This window comes from Podarcis raffonei, chromosome 7 (genome assembly GCF_027172205.1).
Source record: "Podarcis raffonei isolate rPodRaf1 chromosome 7, rPodRaf1.pri, whole genome shotgun sequence".
NCBI lineage: Eukaryota > Metazoa > Chordata > Lepidosauria > Squamata > Lacertidae > Podarcis > Podarcis raffonei.
The window spans coordinates 17145569-17172173 of NC_070608.1; the positions used below are offsets into that span (position 1 = coordinate 17145569).

The window sequence follows — 26605 nt, forward strand, 5'->3', positions numbered from 1 at the left end:
AGGTGATAGAAAGTTCCTTCGGTAAAAGCATTCCTGCCCTCCTAAGGGGAATGTGTAGCTACCCTTTCCCAATACCCTTCCGCAGTTTTCAGTCCCCCACCTCCTCCTGAAAATCGGTAAGTTTGCAAATGAGTTGGGAAACGGAGAGAAGGCATTTTGCAACCCCTCTCCCACCTCATTTTCCATGGAATGTCAGTCTCTGGTCCTTGTGTTGAGTGTTGTAAGAAACAACCTCTAGGGACATTGGCAAGGCTTCTTTTCACCTGAGTCCGTAAGCAAGTTCCCACTGCTTCAGGAACACTGTTTGCATGGCATGATCCAGCTTCTGCTTTGCTGTAGGAAACGATGAAGAATTTTTGGCCGTTCTCAAACAGACATACAGTGGTACCTCAGTTTTCAAACGTCTCCATTGACAAACATTTCGGTTTTCGAATGCCATCAACCCGGAAGTAAATGCTTCAGTTTTTGAACATGCCTTGGAAGTTGAACATGCCACGCTGCTTCCGCTGAGTGTCAGATCCTGAGCCCTAGCTGTCGGCTATTGAGTTTTCGGTTTTCGAATGTTTCAGAACTTGAATGGTCTTCCGGAACAGATGACGTTTGAAAACTGAGGTACCACTGTATGTGGTCTTGCACTTGGGAGACCCCTGCTATTCTCCTACACCCTCTTCCTCACAATAAAGCTTCTTCTGAAAACTCAGGCACCTTCCAGAACATTATTTTACACTGCACAAATAACCATAGACGGCTTGTCCACCTCCCCACGGGTGCTTCAGACATAAGCCTCCTTTGGATCCCAGCCACATGCCTGATGTAATATGAAATACGATTATATTTACCTTCAATGCATTATGCCTCCAAAATTCAGAAGTAATTCTAAACTTTCGGGCACACAGGGAATGGGTGTTGAATTGGGATAAGTAATGAGCAACGGAGGAAGATGTATAGTGGCTGCCTTGGAAAGCACACAAGGAGCAAAACGGGATACCTGGAGCCCTGCCGTGCTTGTTCTGGTTTGAGCCTTCACCAGTCGTTGCTTTGCTAGGAAATCAAGGTGCAGAAAGCTTTGCAAGGTACCATATGTTGCTTTTTCTTGCAAACCTTGATTGTCTCGGGGTAGCAGCTATTGTTAAGTTTTGTGCATTTAACGAAGTGTGTGCTTGCACGCACACACACAAAGTTCAGAATACTTTGTTGGTAGCTCAGAAAGTTCGGAATGATAATATTAAAGGTCAAGCTATACCCTGCTCCTGTTTTGAGAAGGCGGACGAGCTCAGGAGCAGTAAATCCAAAACACTGTTCTCTCCTCATAGAAGGCTTTTAACTACAAAGAGAAATCTCTAAAAAGGGGAGTGTATGCGTTTCACATGGTACTGGACTGGAGATGAACTTTTCTTTAGTCCCAAATAATTCAATATGCATAGATTTTAATGACTGCATTTTTATGCTCTTGTCTGGGAATTTATTAACTTAGAATAACTCTTTCTGCACAATTGCTAATGTCAATTAGCATTCCTGCTTCACCCATAACGATTCCTTGAAATGAATAATTGAAATATCTCCCCTCCCCTTGGGGGGATATAGGGTTCTTCATGCTAATGTTTCAGTAGTTTGGGGGCAGTCTGCAGCAATAATTTAGGAACGTTCGTCAACATTGGCATCTAGTAAATCTCTTTATTTTAGGGTTGGTTAGAAGGGCTTGTTGTTTGAGGGTGTTCATGTCTGTGGGAATGAGGCCTGAGTTTGAGGTAATGGCCCCGCAATTTGGATTCTATCCCCAGGTGGTTAGTGTGTGGCTTTTGTAGGAATGTGCGCAGAAGCTCAGCTGTGTGGTTGATACAGGAGACCTACAGGTGGAAACGAAGGTAACTAGTAATAAATCAGGAGAACCAGATGGCATTGATCCAAGTTAATAAGGAACAAAAGAAATAAAAGCAGCTGAATTGCTAACAATGTGTAATTTATTACTGAGAGCGCCACTGTGCCAGAGCCTTGAAAAATGGTAGCTTGTATTGTAATCTCTTGAGAAGAAATGTGCTAAGAAAAATAGGCTGGTAGCCCTTAATTTGACTTGAGGGAAAACACAGATAATTTTACAAAACCGAAATATGTTCCCTATATAGGCGAGTGTGAGAAATATTTTTAAAAGACCCCATTTGAGGTTTTAAGAGATTTGCAAACTACAGGGCATTCTGGAACGAGACCGGATCCAACGAAACAGGTTTACAGTTTGGTTGGATTACCAGCAAGTGGATTAGGGAACTACTGAGTGTACTTTCTTGCAATTTAGAATTTATGTCTTTCTCTGTGTAGTGCTAAAGAAGCAGAATGGATCGGTAACGTTAAAAAGCAAAGCAAATCTTTGAAACAGATGTCTTATAAAGCCAATATACCCATCACCTCTCTAGGAACAATACAAACCAAGAAACGGCACTTGTACAGTGTTCTTCATGTCTTGCTAAAAGGAATTTAACTCCCATGCACCTTTCCTCTTGGTTGCCGATATTCATGGTGTTTCTAAACTATCAACATTCCATTTACCCAGGCAATCCTCGGGATCGCTCACTGGGGATTCCCAGCACTTTCGCTAAACTACTAATCCCAGAATTATCTGGGAGGAAAGCCACAACAAAGGTTATCTATAATTAATTGTTTTTATTATTGAACTTATCACCCGCCATTCACCAGCATGTCGCAAGGTGGATTGCAGCAATTTACAATTTGATATTAAAAAGAATTAAAACAAATTATCACGGGGGTGGGTGGGTGAATAATTTCAAAAGGGAGAATGAGATCCAATGTAGCATGTGCAGGGGGTTTTCTCCCCCCTTTCCTTCCCCCCTGCAGCCCCCTGCACACCCTCTATATCTGCTCTGGTGAGTTGGGGGCAGTGTTACAAACTCGTATATAAGCTAGGTGCCAAATGGCACCTTAAACCAAGGTTACGGTTGCCGCAGCAGAATGTCTGTTTGCCGGGGGGTTGGACTAGTTGATCCTCCGGGTCCCTTCCAGTTCTACAGTTCTACGATCTCAGGTGCATTGCTTAACTGTAACTTGCTCTTACAACAATTCAGTAGTCCCAGTATGCGAGAAGGAGAAACACACACACAGTGGAAATGGAAATGGAATGAAATACGGACTAAGGCAGAGGTTTTTAAACTGTGGTCTGTGGGTTCCATTTGGGTGTCCTGTGGAAAGGCGACAGCACAATCAACTACAGTGGTACCTCAGGTTACATACGCTTCAGATTACATACGCTTCAGGTTACAGACTACTAACCCAGAAATAGTGCTTCAGGTTAAGAACTTTACTTCAGGATGAGAACAGAAATCATGCTCTGGCGGTGCGGCGGCAGCAGGAGGCCCCATTAGCTAAAGTGGTGCCTCAGGTTAAGAACAGTTTCAGGTTAAGAACGGACCTCCGGAACGAATTAAGTACTTAACCCGAGGTACCATTGTACAGTGGTACCTCGGGTTACAAGTGCTTTGAGTTACAAACACTTCGGGTTACACACTCCGCTAACCCAGAAGTAGTACCTCAGGTTGCGAACTTTGCCCCAGGTTGAGAATGGAAATTGCGTGCTGGCAGCGCAGCGGCAGCCGGAGGCCCCATGAGCGAAAGCGCGCCTCAGGTTAAGAACAGTTTCAGGTTAAGAATGAGCCTCCGGAACGAATTAAGTTCATAACCCGAGGTACCACTGTTTATCTAATCTCAGCCCTGCACTTGCTTTCCTTGATGTGATGATGGAGCATCAAGATGCCCGGCAAGGGGTCTGTGGTTTGCTTGGCAGCGCAGAAGCACAAGACATGCGTTCCTTTCCTGCGTGTGAGTCACTTGGCTCAGTGGAGAGATGTCAGTCGCTAGCCTGTTACCCAGACATCTCCATGGAGTTGCAATTGAACCTGCGCCAGCAGCAAAATGTGCCTGTCGCCTGGGGAACTTCAAACACTGGTTGGGGGACCCTCTGGAGTTGATTTTGTAGGGGACCAGAAAGGGGGGGGGAGAAGCCAGAAATCCTGCTCAGTTGGGTTCCCACTGGGCAAACAGGAAAGGTTGGGTGTTGCTTTATAATTTCATTTGTGCCTTTAGGTGGAATGCGTCACATGTGCATCGTTGAGTAAACTGTAACATCACAGATCACGGTGGGAGTGTTCGCATGCTTCCCAACATGCAGTGGGGTGGTGGACTTGTGACTTTTCCACCCACACATATATACAGTTAGGGCTGAGCTCACTGGTGTTCACACTGCCCAGCCGCTATGAATCTGCTGTTTCCTTTTGGGTAGCAAGAGGTTGGTTGGAATCGTGCACATCAGTCGCCCAGGTCATACGTGGTGTTTGTTTGTGTGGAGGCAGCATGCAATCCTAAAGAGTAAGGGAGACTTGACAGAGCCATTTAGGAACAGAAACCTAGTGGTAAAGCTTTGTACTTACATTTTAGAACAGATTGCTCGAGGGAGCACTTGTCTCAATATGCACCTACTCAAGCATTAAGATGTTCCGTGCAGGGACAGTTGTGGGTGCTTCTACCATCTGAGTGGAGCTTGTATTCCAAAAAGAGGGCCTTCTCTTTGGTGGCCCCCAACTTGCAGAAGACTGTCCCCAGAAAGGTTTGCCTAGAGACTTTGTCTTGCAGCACTCGGAAAAGACCATGCTAGTGTTTGGCTTTTTTAAAATACAGTCTTAGTCCTGTTCCTTTTGCCAACTAGTTGCCCTTTATTTTGAGTACGTTTTGTTTGTATTCTGCATTTTCATTGTAAATGAATTTAATCGCAGTCCCCCTGGGAACATGTTTGCACGATAATACCTGGTGCCAACGTGCGTGCATGGGAGCTCCCCCTGCTTCCATCTGCTATTTTGCATTGGCGGTGAAACTGATGCTTCCCGGTGCACCGCTGTTAGCAGTTGTCGCTGCCAAAGAGATACAAATACAGATGCTAAGTGGGTAGAGGAGCTGCATTGCCAGATCGGCATTTCAAAGCTAAGGAAGGCTGTACCACTCTGCTCATTGGACCTGCGGTCTTTAATGGACGGGTGTATCAGTCATGCTGAGTAACAGCGCAGACCTTTTTAAAACGCATACACGCTTTCTGAAATAAGAACTGCTTGCAGGAAAATTCTGGGCAGGCCCCACAGCAAAGTGTAACAGTTCCTAGGTTAAGCCTGTAACCCTATACACATTTACCTGGGAGTAAGGTCCAAGGGACGCGGGTGGCGCTGTGGGTTAAACCACAGAGCCTAGGACTTGCCGATCAGAAGGTCGGCAGTTCAAATCCCCGCAACGGGGTGAGCTCCCGTTGCTCGGTCCCTGCTCCTGCCAAGCTAGCAGTTCAAAAGCACATCAAAGTAGATAAATAGGTACTGCTCCGGCGGGAAGGTAAACGGCGTTTCTGTGCACTGCTCTGGTTTTGCCAGAAGCGGCTTAGTCATACTGGCCACATGACCCGGAAGCTGCATGCCGGCTCCCTCGGCCAATAAAGCGAGATGAGCGCCGCAACCCCAGAGTCGGTCACGACTGGACCTAATGGTCAGGGGCCCCTTTACCTTTAAGGCCCATTGAACTGAGTGGGGCTTGCTTCTGGGTATTACTTCTTTTATGAATCGCGTCCCACGAGGCATCCTGATGCAATTTGCACTACAGTGAAAGCATACAACACCTTTAAAACAATTGCATCTATACACAGTTCTTTTAAAAAATGACGTATAAATACAGTTTAATATGATAGCACATGTATAGCATCAATTCAACTCCAGCACAGCAGGGCTAAGGAACCTGTGACCGCTCTGGATGTTGCCGAACCACTGCTCCCATCATCCCCAATGGTTGGCTTGGCTGGCTGAGGCTGAGGCTGATGGTAGTTGTAGTCCAACAACATCTGGAAGACCAAAGGTCCCCCAGCCTTGCAATGCAGATAACAACTGGTATAAATATCTCGCATTTAGTAATCACACAATTGGTTATAAACACTGGTTTTAACAGTCATAAAACAATAAACTCACAGCTGCAACAACTCCACTAACATTTATTTCATTTATTTATTGCTTTGCTTCGGCTTTCAATGGGCTAATTTCCTACTCATTTTCCAATTAGCCTGTATTCTTACAAGGCTACTCTCCTCCCGCCCCTGTGCTCAGTACTGTCCAAGTGGCTGAGCATGTGAGAAGATGGAATATTTTATATCCTATATATGTTTTTGAACTTCCTATTGATTTCCGCTCCATCAGAGAAGTGATCTTTCACAGCTGTTTGAAAATGCAAGTGTGCGTTCCCTTCTTCTGCAAATCTTTGCTTGCTTTTTAAAATATATACCACATTTTTTTTCGTGTATTGGATACCCCCATGTATACAACACCCCCTATTTTTGGGGACTCCAAATTAAGAATATATATATATATCTCCTTGTAGCACTACAGGGCCTTTTTTTCAGCTGCAAGATTCACAGCAGTTTGTTGCCTGTAACCGCTTGCTTCAGTTTATAGCAAGGAATATTAAAAATTCAGCAATGCATTGTTAATACTTAAGCATTCTCTCAAAAGATCTTATAAAACTTCCTTGAGGAGTAGCTTGGCTTATTTTGTATTGGCTTGGCAATGCTGTCAAATTCAGAACATTAAATAGTGGGTGATTTGTTTTTGGGTTCCCTTCGTTTCGTTTATGAAAGTTGGTGCCTTGGACCTAACAATCTAAATTTAAAAATGTGGCTCTTAACTATATTCAAAAGAGCATATTAAGAAACATTTGTTAAATTGCTCGTTGACGTTACACAAAGCACCTTCCTCCTCTTTTAGTTAGTTTGAATGTCTAAAAAACCTAAGATGAAGGGCCCTGTTAATATATTTCATCTGAAGGGGAAAATGGTTGATTGTTTCAATGATGGGAGGGCACTTTAAATCTGGGGTCGTCTTTTTATTCCTCTTGTTCTTCAGAATTATGAACAAATCTTACAGCTGTAGAGCATAGAAATTAAATATAGTAGCAGCTGGGAACCCTGAGCTGATGACATGTTTTGCCAGATGTTCGTTTTTCTTTAGGTAGCATCCTAGTGTTAAATTGTGTGTACATGTGTGTGCGAGGGGTAATGGCTGTTGTTTCTTAAACCCGTAGAAAATGCTGTTCACAGGCATGGCAGTGCGAGGAAATTTGTTTTTACCCTGCTAAAAGCAAAAACTCCCTGCTGTGCTAAAATTAGGTGCTGCTCGTAAAGAACATTGAAAATAAAATTAGATATTAAGTTAGAAAACTTCTTTTGCTCTTGAGCAGTGATAATATTATGAATAGCAGTTGCTCTCTTTTTTTGAAGTCTTTACTTAGATGTCTCCAATCTCCTCCTTGTGATGTTGCAAAAGCTGCACAGTTTCAACCCTGCTGTGCAAATATAGATCCTGTAAAAGTTTTCTCCCTTTGTGTACTGTCATGGTCGAATTCAACGTGATCCCTTTCTTTTTCAGCAGTTTCCCAGCCTCTTGAAAACCTCCCTTGCAGTGCTTTTTGAGACTTGCAGAAAGGAAGGCATTTTCCCTCCCCACCACCTGTTTTTACAGCTCAGAAGGGTTTGGGTCTGGCTTCCTGCCACAAACTAGGGTGCTTTCTTGCAGGTCCTGTCACCCCTGATCATTGGCCATAGTGGCTGAGCCTGATTGGAATTGGGATCCAAGATCTGGAGCCTCCATTCCAGTTTTATTCCTGTATAGTACATGCCATGGGGCTGGGGGTATTCTGGAAAGTGTGTGTGTGTGTGTGTGTGTGTGTGTGTGTGAGAGAGAGAGAGAGAGAGAGAGAGAGAGAGAGAGAAATCTTAATCTGTATCTCGAACCGTAATGCCAGTTTTCCAATGGAGTTGCTCGCTTTGTTGTCTATCAAGGGTGGGGAGCCCTTGCAGCGCTGTGGACCAGATCCTTATTTAGGATCAGTTCACAGACCAAAGTTGGCAGGCCCACTCGCCCGTCAATCACATGGCACCACATGATTGAAGGGTGTGTTTTCCAGCCCACCTGTGTAAATTCATTGCCTGAAGTTCTAACTAGGGGACCATACTGCAAGGGACATTGTCAGCCCCATGTTCTGCACTTTAGCTGGCCCAAGTAGAACCAATTCAGCCAGCTAGCCCTGGGGATTAAAGGTAAAGGTAAAGGGACCTCTGACCATTAGGTCCAGTCGTGGCCTGGGGATTATCTAATGCTTATTTCCCCTAAATTGATTTTTGATTTTTATTGTTATTCATGTTTTTATACTGTATTTTGTGCAGCTTTTACAATTAGGTGTTTTGGATTTGTTGTTGGCCGCCCTGAGCCCAGATTTTGAACTGGGAAGGGCGGGGGATAAATAAAAATGTATTATTTAGAAAGCTGTATGATGCCAGGTATAGGGCAGCTGGGCGTGGCTTGCCCAAAGTTGCTGGCATGCGAGTCAAAAGTTCCTCAACCCTAATTTATACTAAAATTGGAATGAAACAGAGACCCTGTGCAAGCATGACCTGCAAATCTGTGAAGCACGTTTGGGAAAGGGCTTTAACTCAGTGGCGGAATATGTGCTTTGAATACACAGGATTCTCCATTATACTGACTCAGGCCATTGGTCCATCTAGCTCAGTACTGTCTTCACTGACTGGCAGCAGCTCTCCAAGGTGAGATGTTCCTAGCCCTAACTGAAGATTCCAGAAATTAAGCCAGGGGCTTCCTGCGTGTAAAGCAGATGCTGACCCACAGAGCTATGGCGCAGATCCAGGTTCAATCCTTGCCATCTCCAGGAAAGAACCTCTTTGGCGACGCTGCAGAACTGCTACCAGTCCGGCTAGACAACATTAGGCTTGATGGACCAGTGACCTGACTAGGTATAAGGCAGCTTTCACCATTCTTGTGACATTGTACTTCTAAGATACGTTAAGATTTCGTTCTTCCCAATTGATGACACCATTTTGGTGGTGAGCCATCTCCTAAGCATGAACAACGAGTTTCCTTCCTGTCGTGCGTCACCATCTGTTGAATAAAATAGCATTTGAACAAAAGCTATATTTGTATTAGACTAGTGCAGTTCAATTTCCCCCCCTGTGAACAGCCATTACTTTACACAGAATTTTAAGTGTCTGCATTTCCTGCTATTGTACTGGCACATTTATAAATTCTAGATGCTTTCTGACAAATCATCTCTGAGACTGCTTATATGCAGACACAGAAATGAGTTATCCCATAGATCAAACTAAGCCTTTCACTTCATTATTGCGACACTTAATCCTAGATTTCTCTCCTTAGTCAGCTGAAGTCACATATGTGAGTTATTAGTGTCAGGTTCTACATTTAATGGATGAGCAAGGTCACCAATTTTCCCAGTTGTATGTCATTTTAGGCTTGATTAAGATGTTCTCTCATCACCTTCTTTCCTGTCTTTGGCATACAGCAGTCAACCCTGGAAGTTTTTAGGAGCCATAGTTTCCAAGTTTGGGTGTAGAGGAAGCTATGGTTATGTTTCTTTTTTAAAAAAAACAAGCCAGGATTTTAAGCCATGATGCAAAGTTGACTTGTTCAACCACATAACCACAGTTTCCTGGTTTGTCTATACAGTAAACTATGGTTAGCAGAAACTTATTGGATTGCTTTCTGTCTAGCAAGTAGAGAGGGAGGGAGAGACATTACAAGGCCAGCATGAACACAAGTCTTGTGTATTTCTCATCTTAAGCTGAAATAGCATGTTGGAATGTTTCTCCCCTGCCACGTTTAAATCCCACCCTCTTCCAAGGAGGGCAACATATTTTGAATAAGGTTTATCGCCTGCTATTCTCACAGTAACCCTTAAACATGACTAAGGAGAGCCTCATGATTGAAGGTCCAGTGCAGCAGGCTATGCACATTACATCATAATGATTTTTGTGTGGGTAACACATCACCTTGCCGACATATAGTATAGTTAAAGCTATGGTTTTCCCAGTAGTGATGTATGGAAGTGAGAGCTGGACCATAAAGAAGGCTGGTCGCCGAAGAATTGATGCTTTTGAATTATGGTGCTGGAGGAGACTCTTGAGAGTCCTATGGACTGCAAGAAGAGCAAACCTATCCATTCTTAAGGAAATCAGCCCTGAGTGCTCACTGGAAGGACAGATCGTGAAGCTGAGGCTCCAGTACTTCGGCCACCTCATGAGAAGAGAAGACTCCCTGGAAAAGTCCCTGATGTTGGGAAAGATTAAGGGCATAAGGAGAAGGGGATGACAGAGGATGAGTTGGTTGGACAGTGTTATCGTAACTACCAACATGAGTTTGACCAAACTGTGGGAGACAGTGGAAGACAGGAGTGCCTGGTGTGCTCTGGTCCACGGGGTCACGAAGAGTCGGACACGACTAGACGACTAAACAACAACAACAACAACAATTCATGATATTGTGTAACAGTGATGAGCTGGTTTTTACCTTGAGAGAAGGCATGGTATACTTATAGATCTGTTACTGAATGAGGCCTCAAGCCATCATCCTTTACTGTTTAGCATCCTTAAGTTATTCATTCTTAGAAGATCACTGTGGTTAGCTAGTTGAGTCTATAATCCCATGCATGTGTTTCATGCAAATCAATCTTTTTCATATTGGTCAGTAGATGTATAATTTGATAGAATTTGAATTAGTGGTGTGTTTTACACTATAGATTCACCTCTGCTAGAGACAACAAGAATTTTTGTTTTTCTTATTTGTTTCTTTTAAGAGGGTCCAACGAGGCCCAAATAGAATTGCAGGTTGACATTTGGCTTGTTAGAGATGGTGCGATGATCTCTTTGCCAGCTATTATAAAACCTGACATTTTGAGTCAAAATTCCAGCCTGTCTCTTTGGACCATGGAATGTACCTGAGTCTACACTACAACTTGGCGTGGCATTGCCTTTGATATCATGGTCCAGGTGACTGCCATGTCTGGACATGCAATGGCTCTCTTTAATTTTGCTCTGAACACCTAGGCTTGAACAGGAAAAAGACAAAATATTGCTATTTTGCACCCTTGCAACTTTTGTGTTGACATCTGCGCTGGTCTTCAATCTTATTTTTAACTGTTCAGTGTGTTTTAGTAAAGCACAGATTTACTAATTTATCTGTTTGTTCATTAGAAAAGCAGAAACAAAGGCTTAAACTTAGAGAATGGGCATTGCTGTCAGTAGGCTTTAGTAAAAGTATGTTGTACAGTATTAAGGATTAAAGGTAAGTTGGCAGTATGTGGCAACGCATGCAATTTTGTCAATATTTGGTGAATTAGATCAAGAAAGATAAATCTTGCCATGGGTGGACATGCATTGAAATTGTATGTTTTTGCTGGATAGAAGTCTTGATGGCTTTTGGAATCTATCCAGTGGAATATGTGCAATCAGCACTTCAGGTACTCAGTCTCAGTTGCCATTCCTTAACCACTACTGAACTGCAGCTTAGAATCTGGCAGACAATTTCTATCTACTCTCAGGACAGTATACTATTTAACTCCCCGTCCTTAAAAAAAGAAGCCGTCTTTTACACATTTTGGATTTTTGTTTCTAGGAAGATGGTAGCAGAAATTAAAGTAACTCTCTTAATTGATCTTAGTACTGTATGGTTATTCCCCACCTTGTGAAAATTTTGCATGCCTTGCCATGATGCCGCATTTACCCCCCCCCCTTTTTTTTGGTAAAAAGGTGATAGTCTGTAATCTGGAAAGAATCTACATCCCCCTGGAGCTGAGAACAGAATTGGCAAGCCAATCCTAGCTTTCCTTTAAAACTAAAATAAAGAAAATATTTTTCATTTGAGTAAAATCTTGCTCACTTCCTCTACCCCGTTTGCTTCCTTGTTGGGGGTTCTGTGTAATTAACTACTTAAAAAAGTTCTTTCAAGGGTACGATGAAATGTCTAGCCAAAGTGGGGCAACCACCATTTTCAGTCGGAGAGTTAACTATGTGCTTTACACTGTCCCATTGATATCAATAGGACTCCAATAGGATTGCAGTTTAGCACATTATTTAACTTACGAAGCAGAAGAGATATTCTTTTGCGAAAATTACCATACGGGTTGTTTTTACACATACTGACATTCTCTGTATTCCTAAGAACCGAAGCTCACAGATTAACAACAGCAAAATCATCTTTTATCACCAAATGTACACATGGGAAGCTGCAACCAATATCAGCTCACTGACAACTGTATAATACATAGGTTTACCCATACTGTTGACACATTCATCCTTTTATATTACAAAATATATTATGGGCCTTGCTTGATATTTGTTTCCTCATTGCTTTATGACCTCCTTCGTTTTCAGAAAAGCTCAAAGCAAAGAATAATAAGCACCGCAGTTGTGGCACTCTCTTCTAGTTAACATTTGCGTGGCGTCTTCCGTCCTGGCATTCAAGAAACTTGTAAAACTTACCTTTTTTACAGAGAGTTGAGGGCTGCAGTTCTTTGACTCCTTGGGACAGCATTCCAGGGGCCGTAGGATACATCAGATCTGCCCCTCTGACGTCATGTATGCTGATGGCCTAAAATAAAAAGCCAAGGAAACCTGCTCTGTAAAACTTGCTGGTTTGGTTGCTTAGACACACTCCCTCCCATAGGTGACTGTGTACAAGTCTGTTGCCACACACAGGTCTAGACAGACGGATTATTACTAGCGAAGTCTAGAAATAAGATATTTCCGCATCTTTCACCTAAACGGAGGCAAATGAAACACACACTGAAATCAATTGTACCTGATCCTTCAGACTTCCAGTTATCTTGAAGCTTCTTATAAGGCTTTTCCTTCGAATTCTTGATCCCATATGGCCCTGATTCACTACTTTCTGAATAAGGTAAAGGTAAAGGGACCCCTGACCATTAGGTCCAGTCGTGGCCAACTCTGGGGTTGCGGCACTCATCTCGCTTTATTGGCCGAGGGAGCCAGCGTACAGCTTCCGGGTCATGTGGCCTGCATGACTAAGCTGCTTCTGGCGAACCAGAGCAGCACACGGAAATGCCGTTTACCTTTCCGCCGGAACGGTACCTATTTATCTACTTGCACTTTGACGTGCTTTCAAACTGCTAGGTTGGCAGGAGCTGGGACTGAGCAACGGGAGCTCACCCCGTTACAGGGATTCGAACTGCCGACCTTCTGATCGGCAACTCCTAGGCTCTGTGGTTTAACCCACAGCGCCACTCGCGTCCCATGGAACCTTCTGAATACACCCATCCTAATCCTAAATGCATTTATTTGGAAGTAAATCCTATTAATTTTTACTGAAACATGTTTCTAGGAATCTGCTTAGGACTGAATGCATCTGTAGAGAAGCTACACCTGTGGATTTTAGTTCTCTGGTCCCCGAACATAACGGGGACTACAATTTAGGGTCTAGATAGAAGCTAGTAGGTTGATTGCGTACATCTTCTTGTGTGATTTCTCCTTCCCATCTTCCAGTGTTACATGTGACTATTTAAACCTAGCCTAGCTATGATCATATACACTGATTGAGACTTTATTCTTAATCCAGGTAAATGGGGACATCTGGAATTTTGATGTGGGTTGAGGGACGGTGTGCATGATTTGGTGATCCCAAACCTTGGCTTCATTGCTATATCCAAACTGGACATTAAATTGTTGGTGGAAAGCATCTTTCTCGCCCAGGCTTTGGCCGTATTCAGACATAATGTTAAGCCATTGTTTAGAAAATTGAGAATGAGCCTAGTTTCTTTTTCCTGGGCATGCACGTTTCCCCATTTTAGGTAAACCACAGTTTAGCATGTTCTTTGAGCTCAAGTTGTGGTGAATATTAGCTATAGCAAGTGGAGACAAGCCAGTTTTATAAACTGTGGCATTAAGTTAGTTTAACACTAGTTATGATGAACCACAGTTTATCTGGGCTCAGGCTATGGTTTTGATTAACCAGAACTGTCCAAACTCTTCTCTGAAAGCCTGAGAGCGGCAAGACTTGTTTACTAAAGTTAATGTTTCATCCAAACCAACGTTTGGAAACAGTGGGAAATATTTGCACGCTAGTTTCAAAATAAAAGGGCTAACAATTGAAAACACACACAGTTCCTGCCATTCTTTTCTAAGTGCCTTTACTTAAAAATGAAAATTTGAAATGAAAGCAGAATTAAGGATGAACAAGCTCTGTTTTTGATGTATTGCAGATTTTTAATTTTAAAAACATTTTCTCAATTACATGTCTACATTTAACATAGGTTAATATTTTACATATTTAACAAAGGGAAAAATGGTACTGATCTAGCGCACACATACTCAGCCTTCATATTCCTCTGCAAATAGTTAAAAAATGTAATTTAGCCTTTTGGAAATGTGTGTGTGTATGTGTGAATATTGTATGAAAGTATATTAATTGTCTCCATTCTCCAACTGGATCCTGCTTGCTTTACCACACATTTTAGTTTCTCTTGTTAACTTAATTATTAAAACTGCAAAGCAAATTCCACTTTGAGGGAAGACTTGGCCACTGAGAGAACTGATTTTATTGTCACCTCCCTGAAACAATGAAATTAGCACCATTTCTTCACAGACATGTTGTTGCACTTAAAACCCAGTAAACATGACACAAATAAGAGGACAGCACCCCCCCCCCCAGCTTTTAAAAAGCATGCCACTGATCAGTGGGTCAAATGCTGGGACTGGAGGCGAGAAAGGTCCGAATTGTTGCTTAGACATGCCAGTTTTAGAAATCATAGCTTTGTGAGGGAAGTAGGGGCCATCTAACAATTCACGGTTCCCAGAGTTATTGGGCGGGTGGGAGAGAAAGCGGTATAATACTGCTTTCAATGTGTGATACAGATGGTGCTACTCTCTGTATCTTGACCTTTCCTGAGTGTGTATGTGTGTCCCTAGGTCTCTGTTACCTCTTTCATTTCCCCACAAAATATTAACTGCCTGTTTAAAATTGAGTTATTCACGCGCACCTTGATTTCTTCTTTCCAAGTTCCTTGTAGCAGTTAGGCCTCCTAAGTTTTGTAGAACAGGTTTGTGTAGGCTTCAGGCTTGTGGGAGCTATTTTGAATCCCATGACCTTCCAACCAGAGTCAGGTGCAAAAGACATAGGTCTCTCCAACAGCATATTCAATGGACATTTAATTTTAAAGCACATAACTTTACCTCTCACAAAGCTACAGTTCATTTGAATTTTTTTTGGGGGGGTAATCCTGTACTTTAAACGTACTGTGTGGATCTGCCCATAGTACACAGAATAAAATAGGATGCCTTTGAGCATATTCTGAGACATATAATTTCCGCTCCAGAATCTGATCCAATCTGAACTCACCGTCCTTTCTTACAAAAGTATGCACCTTGTTGATTTTCTTCATGCCAGCAGGCTCATTGAGGTAGAAAAGATTGTCTCATTGCCATCCTTAAAGAGTGGGGTGTTGGAAGGGATCCCTTGCTGATATACTACAGCTCAACCAGAGATCTACCGGAGACCTACCACCCACCCGCTCCTGTTGTAGAGGGCTTGGTTTCATTATTTATTTTCTGTTGTAAACACAGCTAAGGGTCAGCACGGGAATCTACCAGTGAGAAAAGCACCACTATATGTATCTAAGCATGTAAACAATCCCAGATTGTATGCCCATACTCCCAATTCCCATCAGATGCAGCCAGCACAGCCAATGTGGTAGTTCCCCCACACTTGCTCTAACTATACTTTAATAAAGATTTCCCTGCTGAATGTCTGTGTCCAGTACTAATTTGCACGAGGGCCTTCTGAAGTTAAGTATTTTTTAGTAGACACACGCTACTCAATGAAAACCACTGTCCTGCACTTTCAACATACGGCCGGTAGTGTCACTGTTTTCCCAGCGTCTTCCACAAGTTCCACCCACCTGGCCATGAGAACATTGGTTTTCTGTTGATGTGACTGCCTGCCCATTCCTATGCTTCTACAGTGGAACTTTGGTTCTCAAACGGCTTAGTTGATGAACAAATTGGCTTCCGAACGCCAAAACCCCGGAAGTAATTGTTACTGTTTTCGAATGTTTTTCGGAAGCCGAACGTCCGATACAGCTTCCGTTTGAGTGCAGGAAGCTCCTGCAACCAATCGGAAGCCGCACCTTGGTTTTCGAACGTTTCGGGAGTTGAACCGACATTCGGAACGGATTAAGTTCGAGAACCAAGGTACCAGTGTACCTGGGTTAGATTTGATTAGCACAAACGTATGCACCCTGCACATATACTTTACAGGTACATTTTAAACAAGTATCTACTGTGAATAAAACAAAATTGGCTTCATAGGGTTTCTTTGAGGGGAGGGAAAGACTTATCTCTCAGCAGTAGGAAACTGCGCTTACGGCGGAATTGAAATGGGAATCCTGACCAGGGTTTGGACTAGAATTGGATGGAGCACAAGGGCGGATTGTAGCGAGGTCAATTCAGATCCAAGCTGGACTGGAATGAGAATAGAAGCAGAGAGGGGAAGCTGCTGGACTTGAAAGAGAGTTGGGTTGGACAGGCAGATATAACAGGCAAGGACACCAAGCTACACAACAGTCAGGGTGTTGCTGTGGTGAAAACACAGGCCAGACCTGGGAGCATATATAATAACTAGGTCAGATCAGGAGGCAGCAGTGGACTGTCTAGGATGCTGGCTGGAACTAAGCATAGAGCTGGGAGAAAACAAAATCAGCGAGAGGGACTAAGAAGCTGCCAAAAATTGCAGTGGTTAAAAACAGCAGCAGCCATGTAGGAAAAGGCAATATCCTATATTTCTGACATGTTCGGGAATGCATACTTGAGGGAAGCTGTCATTTTTAACAGATGGGGAAGGCCGTTCGATCGGCCAACTCTCACAATAGGAACTTGTTTAAAGCAGAGATGGAGAATCTTTGGTTTTCTAATGCTGTTGGGCTAAAACTGCCATCAGCTTCAGCCGGCGAGGCCAGTAGACAGGGACTATGGGAGCTGTAGTCCAATGACGTCGGGAGGTACCACAGGTTCTCCAGCCCCGATTTAAAGCGTTTTTAACCTGCTTTCTGGGTGGAAAAGGTTCCCAGAGCAGCTTAACATGACATAAATAACAAGTGAGGTGAGACATTCCCTGCCTTTGGGCTTATAATGTAAGAGATGTGGCACAAAAGGAAAAAAGGATGAGAGGGAAAGAGGAAAGCAGCACACTCTGGCAGGGTTTTGGTAATGACCTCCTTCAATGGAAGCCGTCCTGGTCTAAACAGTGCTTGTGTCACAGTCGAGCAAGCCTCCCTGTGCTGCAGCAAGATGAAACGGTTTCTGCTAGGTGGCAGTTGAGGAAGCCTGAGGGGTTTCGACCTTCAGGGTTTGGTTCTTCATCAGAGCCTAGGGAATGGGCCTGCTTCCTATTGCTGCAGTATTGTCTGCAGCCTGACAGACAGCAGCTCACAGGACTCTTAGCAAAGGTCCGTCCCTCTACTTTCTTCTTGAACCTTTTAATAGGCTAGGCCGATGACTGGAGACGACAGGGACAGAAGCTGAGATCTCCTGCGAGCAAAACGTCTCCTCTACCACGGAGTTGCAGTTTATCCCTCAATATTGAGAGCAAACCCCCCACTTCTTTTGCTAGATCTGTCATGTCAAGGCAGCAGACCTGCCCAAGCTTATTTCAAAAAGAGAGAGAGAGATGTTCATCTTAAAAACACGCCAGGAATGAATAGAACGCCTCTCTTCCTCGCTTCTCAATTGTGCAGCCTCAAGATGCTCCTGCTTCAAGTTCCTGCCCATTCTGCCACCAGTAGCAAATCACCTTTATTCGGTGCATTGTTCGCCAACGTTGGGCAATGCAAATCTGAGCTTCTCCTTTAAAGTGCTTGATTTTCTCTCTCTCCCTCCAGTTCAGTATCAGATGGAGATGATGAGGAGCCTCCGCCACGTCAACATCGACCATCTTCACGTCGGCTGGTACCAGTCCACCTACTATGGTTCCTTTGTCACCCGCGCCCTCCTGGACTCCCAGTTCAGCTACCAGCACGCCATTGAGGAATCTGTCGTTCTCATTTACGGTCAGTGTGCCGCTTCCTGTATTATTTTACACGCGCGCACCAATATTATTACGGCTATTTTTGCCTCCCCCCACCTCCTCGCCTGCAAGAGCGGCCCTGGCAGGCCTTCTCCAAGTAAATACCAACCCAGTGTCTGCAGCAGCCTCAGCAGCAGCGAAGTCTAGACAGGGTTTCCTTCTCTCTGTTTATTTTTCTTGCTATCAGAGCCCTGATGTGTACGTTTTGGAATGCTGGGGTAGCTGCTTCATTTTTATCCCTCCGCCTCTCCCCTCCATCGTGGAAGCGGCTGGTGGAACTCGACCAGATGTCTTAACAAACCCTGCTTGCTAGAGCGTCTGGCTCCGTACGTGACTGACCAATCATCCTGCAGCTTGCCAAGTATTCCCCCCCCTTTCCTCCCCTCCTTTTTATGCATCTGACAGAAGCGTACAAAACCTGGCCTGTTCCGTAGCACAAAGATTTTTTTCTTTTCTGCCGGGTTTTTTTTTTTAATGGCGTTTCCTCAAGCTCTCCAGACCAGATGTTCTGCGCTGTATCAGAACCGTAGGCAATTTAACAGCTTTATAGCCTTCCCCTCCCCAAACACTCACAGTTTTGCCATATCTGGCAGGCTCGCATATAGTTTCCAGCTGAGAAGCGAATGTAACGTCCTGAGTATCTGTCAGAAAAAATACTAATGAATACGATCAATCTTATGAGCTGCCCCAAAATTGTTTCAGTATGTTAACAATTGGATTACAGTAAAGAACAAGTTGTTAAAGTATACTTATACTGGCTGGAAACTTTGCATCATCAGATCTTGATGAATTTTCCACTTGTTTCAGTCTATTTTGGTTTTCGTTTTATCACTGATTGCTAAAGGTTTTACTATGTTCCGTTTCAGACAACACAAATGTTAACTCTTTTTTTTCAAAAAAAGTGAGTTTACTATTTGGCAAGCCTACCTCGGCTGCTATCTTGCTACAGATGTTAAGCTCCTTGTCCAGAGATTAAATAGGGTTTTTTTATTCATACAGTTTTTCCACTCTTCGCGATAGCATGTCAGCATGAAAACTATGTACACATAAAAAAAAAAATGAATGCAACTGGAAACAGTTACCTAAATAAATATTTTCCTAATAGAATACCAGGAGCTTGCCAGACCAGGTGCAGGTCTGAGGCCTGGACCCAGGAGGTCTATTCCATTGTCACTGTAAAGTAAGTCTAGTTTTTACAGAGGCAGTATACTGGTACCATGCTTGTACCACTTCAAACTGCAGTAGGAGTCTCTTACGGTTAAGAGTTCCTCCCATGCAATTTCCCCCAGCTCGCATGTCGGAAACTAGATGTCAGGGATAAATGTTCTGCCCCAGGTTTCTCTCTGACAGTGCTAAGTTTCTACATGCATGGACTAGTTTATAATGGACGAGCATGTGGTCACGTAGCACGCTTAACACACACCTTGTCCGAAGTAGCCCAGGTTAAGACACAGCTTTATCACCTGGTAGGCCATACATTCAGTAATCTTGGGCTGAATACCATGTAGGAGCCATTCCAAGGAAGAAGTCTCTTATGTAGAGAAAGAGCATAAATTGTGGAGGGAAATTGTAAATATCAATGGATTGATACGGTGCTTTTGGCATTAGGTTTTTTTTTTAAAAAAACAAACTCAAAACTGTTGTGGCATTTTAGTAGCAGCATGTGAGGCATATGAAAGAGGCAGAAGTTACGCAAACCACAGAAGTCTTTGCTTTCTGGCCACTGGGGAAGAAAAGATCCTATTCTACTATCGCCAAGAAACCATAAGACGCTGCCTTACACAGTGACAGGCTATGTGTGCATCTAGCCCAGTCTAATCAACCTCTCGCCATACACATCTGTCTTTCCCATCCTCTGCTACCTGTTCTTTTTAGCTGGAGATAACTTGGGCCAATCCTGGGCCCATCTGGGTGCAAAACAGATGCATTGCCACCAAGCATTGCCCATGCAGTTTGACAGGTCTGTATTTACAACTCTAAAAACTGGAATCCCCGCAGTATAGTCTCTGTACACCTCTCCTGTCCAGCCACCATGAGAGGTTAAGCCTCCCCCCGCCCCCAATTGTGCACCAATTCCACTATTACGATTCTTCCCTGAAGGAAGTCTACAGGAAATCTTTTTTCATCATCCTCTTAATCTGGATTTTTATTTCATTTTATTTTGCTGATTACCTTATTAAAGAGTTGTGGATTTTGCAACTGTTCATTTGGAGGAATCTGTTTCCACTGTTAAACGTTTTTATTGATTGGTCTGCTGCTTTGAGTCTTTGGAAAAGACTTTGCATGGTGTGTTTGTATGCAGTTTGCATTACAATGTTCCTCAAAGTTGACTTCAAAAAAAAAATCCTCTTTAGCAAAACTTTAGAAACATGTCTAAAAATGAAATGAAACCTGCCCAGGGGAAAGTGCTCAGATAAAAGTGCTGTTGATGAATATTCGGTATCTTTTGTGCTTTCCTCTTGTTCTTTCTCAGATCCTATAAAAACTGCCCACGGATACCTTTCCTTAAAAGCGTACAGGCTGACACCTAAATTGATGGAGGTTTGCAAAGAGAAGGATTTCTCTCCAGAAGCGTAAGTGTGAGGGGATGTTTTGGAATGTGGGTGGCGGAAAAAGGGAGCGAAGAGATGAAATGCCTCGCAGCAAAGCCCTGCAGCAGCCTTGGATGATGCATGTACTCTCCCAGTAGCTGCAAATAGTCGAGGCCTCCGCAGGTGAATAGGGTTAAAGAATGCAGCATTTACTTCGCCGCAGAAAGATGTGCTGCACTCTGTCATCCCAAACAGAAGAGGAGTGTTAAAGGCAAACGAAATTGAGCAGGGAAGAGAGGAAATGAGATGCTCAGGGTTCTGAGACTGAGTGCTGAGTTATGAAATCTTTGTGGCAGCAGAGTCTTCTCTTGTAACTGTTCCAACTTATAAGATCATGAACTGGTCTACATAGGTCCTTCTCCAGACAATTAGTCTTGAGCGTTCTCTCTGTATCTCCAGTTCTGGAAATACTGAGTATATGCTCCCATTATTTCATATACTGATATCTTCTTTATCCAGTCATTAGGATGATATGGCTGTTTTCCATTTTGGACCAGAATGGTTCCATGACTGCAAACAGCCCACATCCCGTATCTTTTAAATAGCAACAATTTACCAGCTATTTCCAGATGTGGAGCCTCATTTGCCCTACTAAACACAAAGCATTTTAGTGGTGTGATTAGGAACTTAATGACAATTAGGACTAGGGAATCAGGCTCATTTTAGAGCCCCAGTTCAGTAAATCTGTTTAATTAGAAATGGGTTCTTCTGTTGTATTTTCTGTACGTGTGGCATGTGTGAGAGAGTGATTATTAAATGCTTTTGGATTATTAATAAATCTGAATTGAATGCTAGCCCTGTGCCAGAAATGGACGCGGAGCTTTTTCTGAATGGCTTAAACCCCAAAGAATCGTCCCACCTCGTAGTCCTTCAGCCATCTCTGCAGAAAGCCAAGGGCAGTGTGTTTTTGATGGTTGCCATTTGTTATTCAAGTAGAATAAGGGGCCCGATGTTGGGGTCTATAACATGGGTGCAGAATCAGTGACTTTCAGATGTTGGGTTCCAGCTCTCATCTGGAGGATCTTGAGCCTCAAGATGGAGTGGGAGAAGGTTTAAGTTGGGACATTCTGCCAGATCTCAACCACTCGAAAGCTATTGAGAGCCGCTGTGGTGCAGTAGTTAGAGTGTTGGATCAGGACCAGACGTCAAATCCTCACTCAGCTATGAGGCTCACTGGGTGACCTTAGGCTAGTCACTCTTTCACACCCAGGTTAAAAATGGAGATGGGGAGAACAATGGACATGACCTCCTTGGGGGAAGGTGGGATATAAATGCAATAAATAAATAAAAATAATATAAAATAAATAAATGTAGGAATATATTGGACAGAAAGAGTAAAAGATTGCCTTTCTCAGGAGAGAGATTCTATCTCAGCATTCTCTCTCACAACCCCCTGCCCAAACAGCTGTCCTCTATGCTGCATGTCAACCCATTTTGAGAACTTGAAACAGATTTCCCCACTTTAAAGAAAAACGTTGAAAAATAAACTATTCATATATATTTGTAAATATGCTTTCCAAAACATTTTCTCGTTGAGAGATGGTGTTTTAACGGGCATTACAGAACATGTTCTTCTTACGATACTACTTTCTATTATGTATTAGATTAAGAAGAAAGCTGCATTTTCTTTGTTGTTTTTAAGTTGTTCAAAACGTCCAAAGGGATCTTTTTCCCCCTCAAAAGGAAACGCAATTACTATTCTGCCACATTCCCCCCCCCCATCTTCAAATACACACTGATGGTTTTTCCAGTCTCTAAAAGGATGGAACCAACACTTCATTCTCCAATTTGTGAAACAAATATTTACACAGCACTCTGCCCACCTCCAAACCCAACAGATTGTCCTTTTCTTTCCTAGTCTCAAGAATTATTTGAGTTAAAAAATAAATAGAAAAGTTGGGAAGATAATATAAGCAAAATGGCAAAGAATGGGGGGAAATAATCATTTTACTCTTTACCTTAAAATTTTGAAAAAGAAACCACCACCCTCCTAGAAAACATTTTCAGATATTGGCTAATCTTATTTTAGTTCATTCCAGTTGTGAGCCATTTCCTGTGAAGCATCCTGAGTGATTTAACAATAAGAATGTATGTAAAACCAGTTCATATATAAAAACAAATATACAGGTACATGATAGGATAAAAATCTCCACTTTGAAGGTCTTATGGAAAAAGAAAGGTGTTCAATAGGCTGCAAAAAGACAACAGAGATGGTGCCTCTCTGATTTGTAATTGGGTAGACTTCCAAGTAGATTCCACCACCCATAGGTGCCAACTCCCTGGGGCCCTGGGTACACAAGCACACACAAAATTCCCCATGAAGGGGTTGGGCATCCACAAATTTCAGTGCCAGAGCCATGCACGCTGCATGGCACCCACGGACCCGGGTACCCACAGTCGCAGGGCCAAGCTGGCACTCCTTCCACCACCTGTTCCTTGGCCATAATACCTTGACCACAGTAGTCAGTGCATTGCACTCTAGGTGGAGGTCCCTTTGTGGTTGGTCCAGAAACTGTGGCTATTCAGAAAGCTGCAGCTCAGTTACTAACAGGGTTAGATCCTGGCAGCACCTCACACTCCATGCTCTGAGATGTGCACTGGATGTTAATTTGCTACCAGACCAAGTTCATAAATTGCGACGTAAAGTCAGATTTGGATCGGCTTACCTGAAGGATTGCTTTGCCCTGTGTGTGTTCTGCTCGATCACTTGGATCTTTTACAGGTGCCACATAATGTTCATTCACTAACTACAAGCTGTTGGTCTTTTAGTGTGGTGGAACCTGTGCTTTACAACTCTCCACCTATTGATATTAGACAGGCACCCTTGCTATATAATTTTTTAGGCACCTGCTAGAAACTTTTTCCAATCCAGCACCTTTACCCAGATTTTACTGGATCTTATTATGGCATCTTGACTTTAAGCATATAAAACATCAGGTTGTTGTGCAACTTAACAAAGACAATAAGTGAAAATGAACAAAAGCAAGAGCAGACCTGCCCAGATAAAATCTGAATTCAAATTGGAGGTCTAAATAGCCTGGAGAAGGTAGTGTTTTCTTTTTGAACCATAAAAGGCAACAAACTTGATACCAGGCAAACCTCTCTGGGAAAGTGTTCCAAAGCTGCAGTGCCACCACTGAGAAGGTCCTGTTGCAGAGGATTTCGGGACATATACTCTTTAGTTTGTACAGAATACTGGCTAGACCTGCTAAAGACTATGGCCCTAGAACACTCCTAATAAACTCAGGCAACTGCATACAGTTGGAAATGATCAGTATTGGGACAGAGCCATTTATTCCACCAATACTGATTTCCTCATTAAGGGACCTCTAGTGAGCTTAAAAGGTACTCTTGCTTTGAAAGCTACTGCTGTACTGTACAGTATTTAGAATCCAAGCCAATTTGCTTCTCTCTGTTTCCCGCAAGTATTTCACAAGCTCCCAGAATAATTTTTAAAAAGGGTTTTCCACACGCTTCCCCAAGTTTGCTATAAAAGTTTGACTGTTTGCTGAATTGGAAGGGTAAAAAGAAAAAAGCTGGGACTCTCCTCTCCCATGTTACCTGCGGAGTATTTTTCCTCGATCCAGGTGAACCCCTCAAAAATGCACAAGCATGCCAAGTTTGTTATGGGGTCCTCTCTCTCTCTCTCTGCAGATTGAAAAAAGCAAACATCGCCTTTGAAAGCATGTTTGAAGAGGTGCCGATCATTATCAAGAATTCCTACCTCATCAACGTTCTTCTTTGGGAACTGGAAAAGAAGTCGGGAGTGGCAGATAGACACGAGCTGCTCAGTCTCGCAAGCAAGTAAGTGTTCCTTTGACAGGAAAATGCAGCGAGCCATTTCCAAGCCTCTTTGCTCTTTTTGTTGAACAGCATCTTGTATACTTCAGGATCCATGTGCCTCGCCATTTAACCAGGAGGTGTGTGAAGGAGAGGTTGGGGAAAGGTGGGAAAGGAAAGCCTAACCCATTCATTTTTTTGTATACAGTCGTACCTTGGAAGTTGAACGGAAGCCGTTCTGGAATTCCATTCGACTTCCAAAACATTCGGAAGTTCCAAAGAATGTTTGCAAACCGGAACAATCACTTCCAGGTTTGTGGCGTTCGGGAACCAAAACGTATGAGTGCCAAGGCGGTTTGGCTTCTAAAGTACGACTATACAGTGGTACCTCGGGTTGCAGACGCTTCAGGTTACATATGCTTCAGGTTACAGACTCCGCTAACCCAGAAATAGTGCTTCAGGGTAAGAACTTTGCTTCAGGATGAGAACGGAAATCGTGTTCCGGCGGCGCGGCAGCAGCAGGAGGCCCCATTAGCTAAAGTGGTGCTTCAGGTTAAGAACAGTTTCAGGTTAAGAACAGACCTCCAGAACGGATTAAGTACTTAACCCGAGGTACCACTGTATATTTATTGTTTTGGAAGAAAAGTACAAAACAAATACCGTACAGTTGTAATTTGAGAAAGCAAATGAGAAACCAAAATCCCCATCCCAACACACACACCCTGACCAGCTTACATACTGAATATTATTTAATAGTTTGCTAGGCATCACACTTCGTATTTCCTGGTGCAGAATAGCCTTGTTTGTAGTTTTGTGGCACAGGGTTCATAGCAAAACCAGCCATCCCTGTCCCTAAGCACACTCTTCCAAAAGAAATTCCCGCATGTATCTCTTTCCTTCTCAACATATCTCCCCCTTCAGGCTGATATTAATTACCGTATTTTTTGCTCTATAAGACTCACTTTTTCCCTCCTAAAAAGTAAGGGGAAATGTGTGTGCGTCTTATGGAGCGAACGCAGGCTGCGCAGCTATCCCAGAAGCCAGAACAGCAAGAGGGATTGCTGCTTTCACTGTGCAGCGATCCCTCTTGCTATTCTGGCTTCTTAGATTCAGAATATTTTTTTCCTTGTTTTCCTCCTCCAAAAACTAGGTGCGTCTTGTGGTCTGGTGCATCTTATAGAGCGAAAAATACGGTATTTCAGTGTCTCTATCCCACCCATTCCAGTAACACAGGCTGACCAAAATGCTTTTATTTATCCCTGGCAACTGTGGGGAGCCAGGGTTTAGTTGTGCAACCCCTTCCTTCCTTCAGTGGAGAAGAAGAAAGTTTCCCTTTATGCTAGAAACAACTTCCTAATTCAGGAAGACCTTTCAATGAGCCCCCTTGGTTTTTTGTGTTTTTATTAGGAATGGGATTCAGGAATATTTTACAGTGAGGCCTTTACAAAACTGGGTGGTGTGAACAAGGCTTAGCTTGACATACATGCACACCCAATAATGCTGTAAGTACCAAGATGTCCTATTCCTCTTGCCCCCCCCCATCTACTCTGGAACAGAATGGGGGGCATGGCAGGTGCAAGAGGAAGGAAAATTTGTGTTGTGCAAATGGAAGTCTGTTCTACTTGTGGACAGACGCTTGTTGTCATTGTGCCTCTGCCTTAGTTGCATCAGGTTAAAACCCTGCCCATAAGCCTACCTTCTTTTCTTTTTTAAAAAGGCAGTTTGGGATGGGAAAAGAGGTACAATAAGAAAAGAACACTAAATGCGGAATACTGCTACATATTCTTGAGTCCTGGGAATGTTTTGCTGTTTGTTTGAGGCCCTCTCTTAGGGAGATGAACTGTTACTAGAAAATCAGTTGTTGGCTTAAGCAAGCAATGTCACAGATTCTCAGGTGGTTGAGCAGGAAATTGGTTTTTAAAGGGAAATATCCTATGAATAGGAGACAATGTGGAACAGCCTTAGCTTCCTTCTCAAGGCATACCTGGTTCTGTTTTGAATCCCAGTTAATTTAGTTTAATTTTAGCTTTTCACTCTCCTTTTACTAAGTGGCTGGAGCCCCCTTATTGGATCACAGTATTCATGAAATATGATTTAATTAAATCCCGTACAGTCAAAGAATAAAAAGCATGAAATAAATAAACCCGTGTGCAGTGGGAGGGGGAAGAGAACAGTTAGAAAAAACCAAGCAATTAAAATACGGTACAGCAGCAACAAAAAACCATACTTTCTCAGCATGGGACGGTTGATCTTATAAGGCTGCTGTGATTGGGG

General features: G+C 43.2%; 1 protein-coding gene across 1 annotated transcript in view; it reads left to right on the forward strand.

Moving 5' to 3' along the window:
• EIF3H (eukaryotic translation initiation factor 3 subunit H) overlaps positions 1-26605 on the forward strand; it is a 73973-nt gene that overhangs the window by 39039 nt on the left and 8329 nt on the right. The window contains exons 3-5 of the mRNA XM_053395409.1: positions 17776-17943; positions 20434-20533; positions 24206-24355. Coding sequence (XP_053251384.1) covers positions 17776-17943; positions 20434-20533; positions 24206-24355 — 418 coding nt within the window. The remainder of the gene's footprint in view (positions 1-17775; positions 17944-20433; positions 20534-24205; positions 24356-26605) is intronic.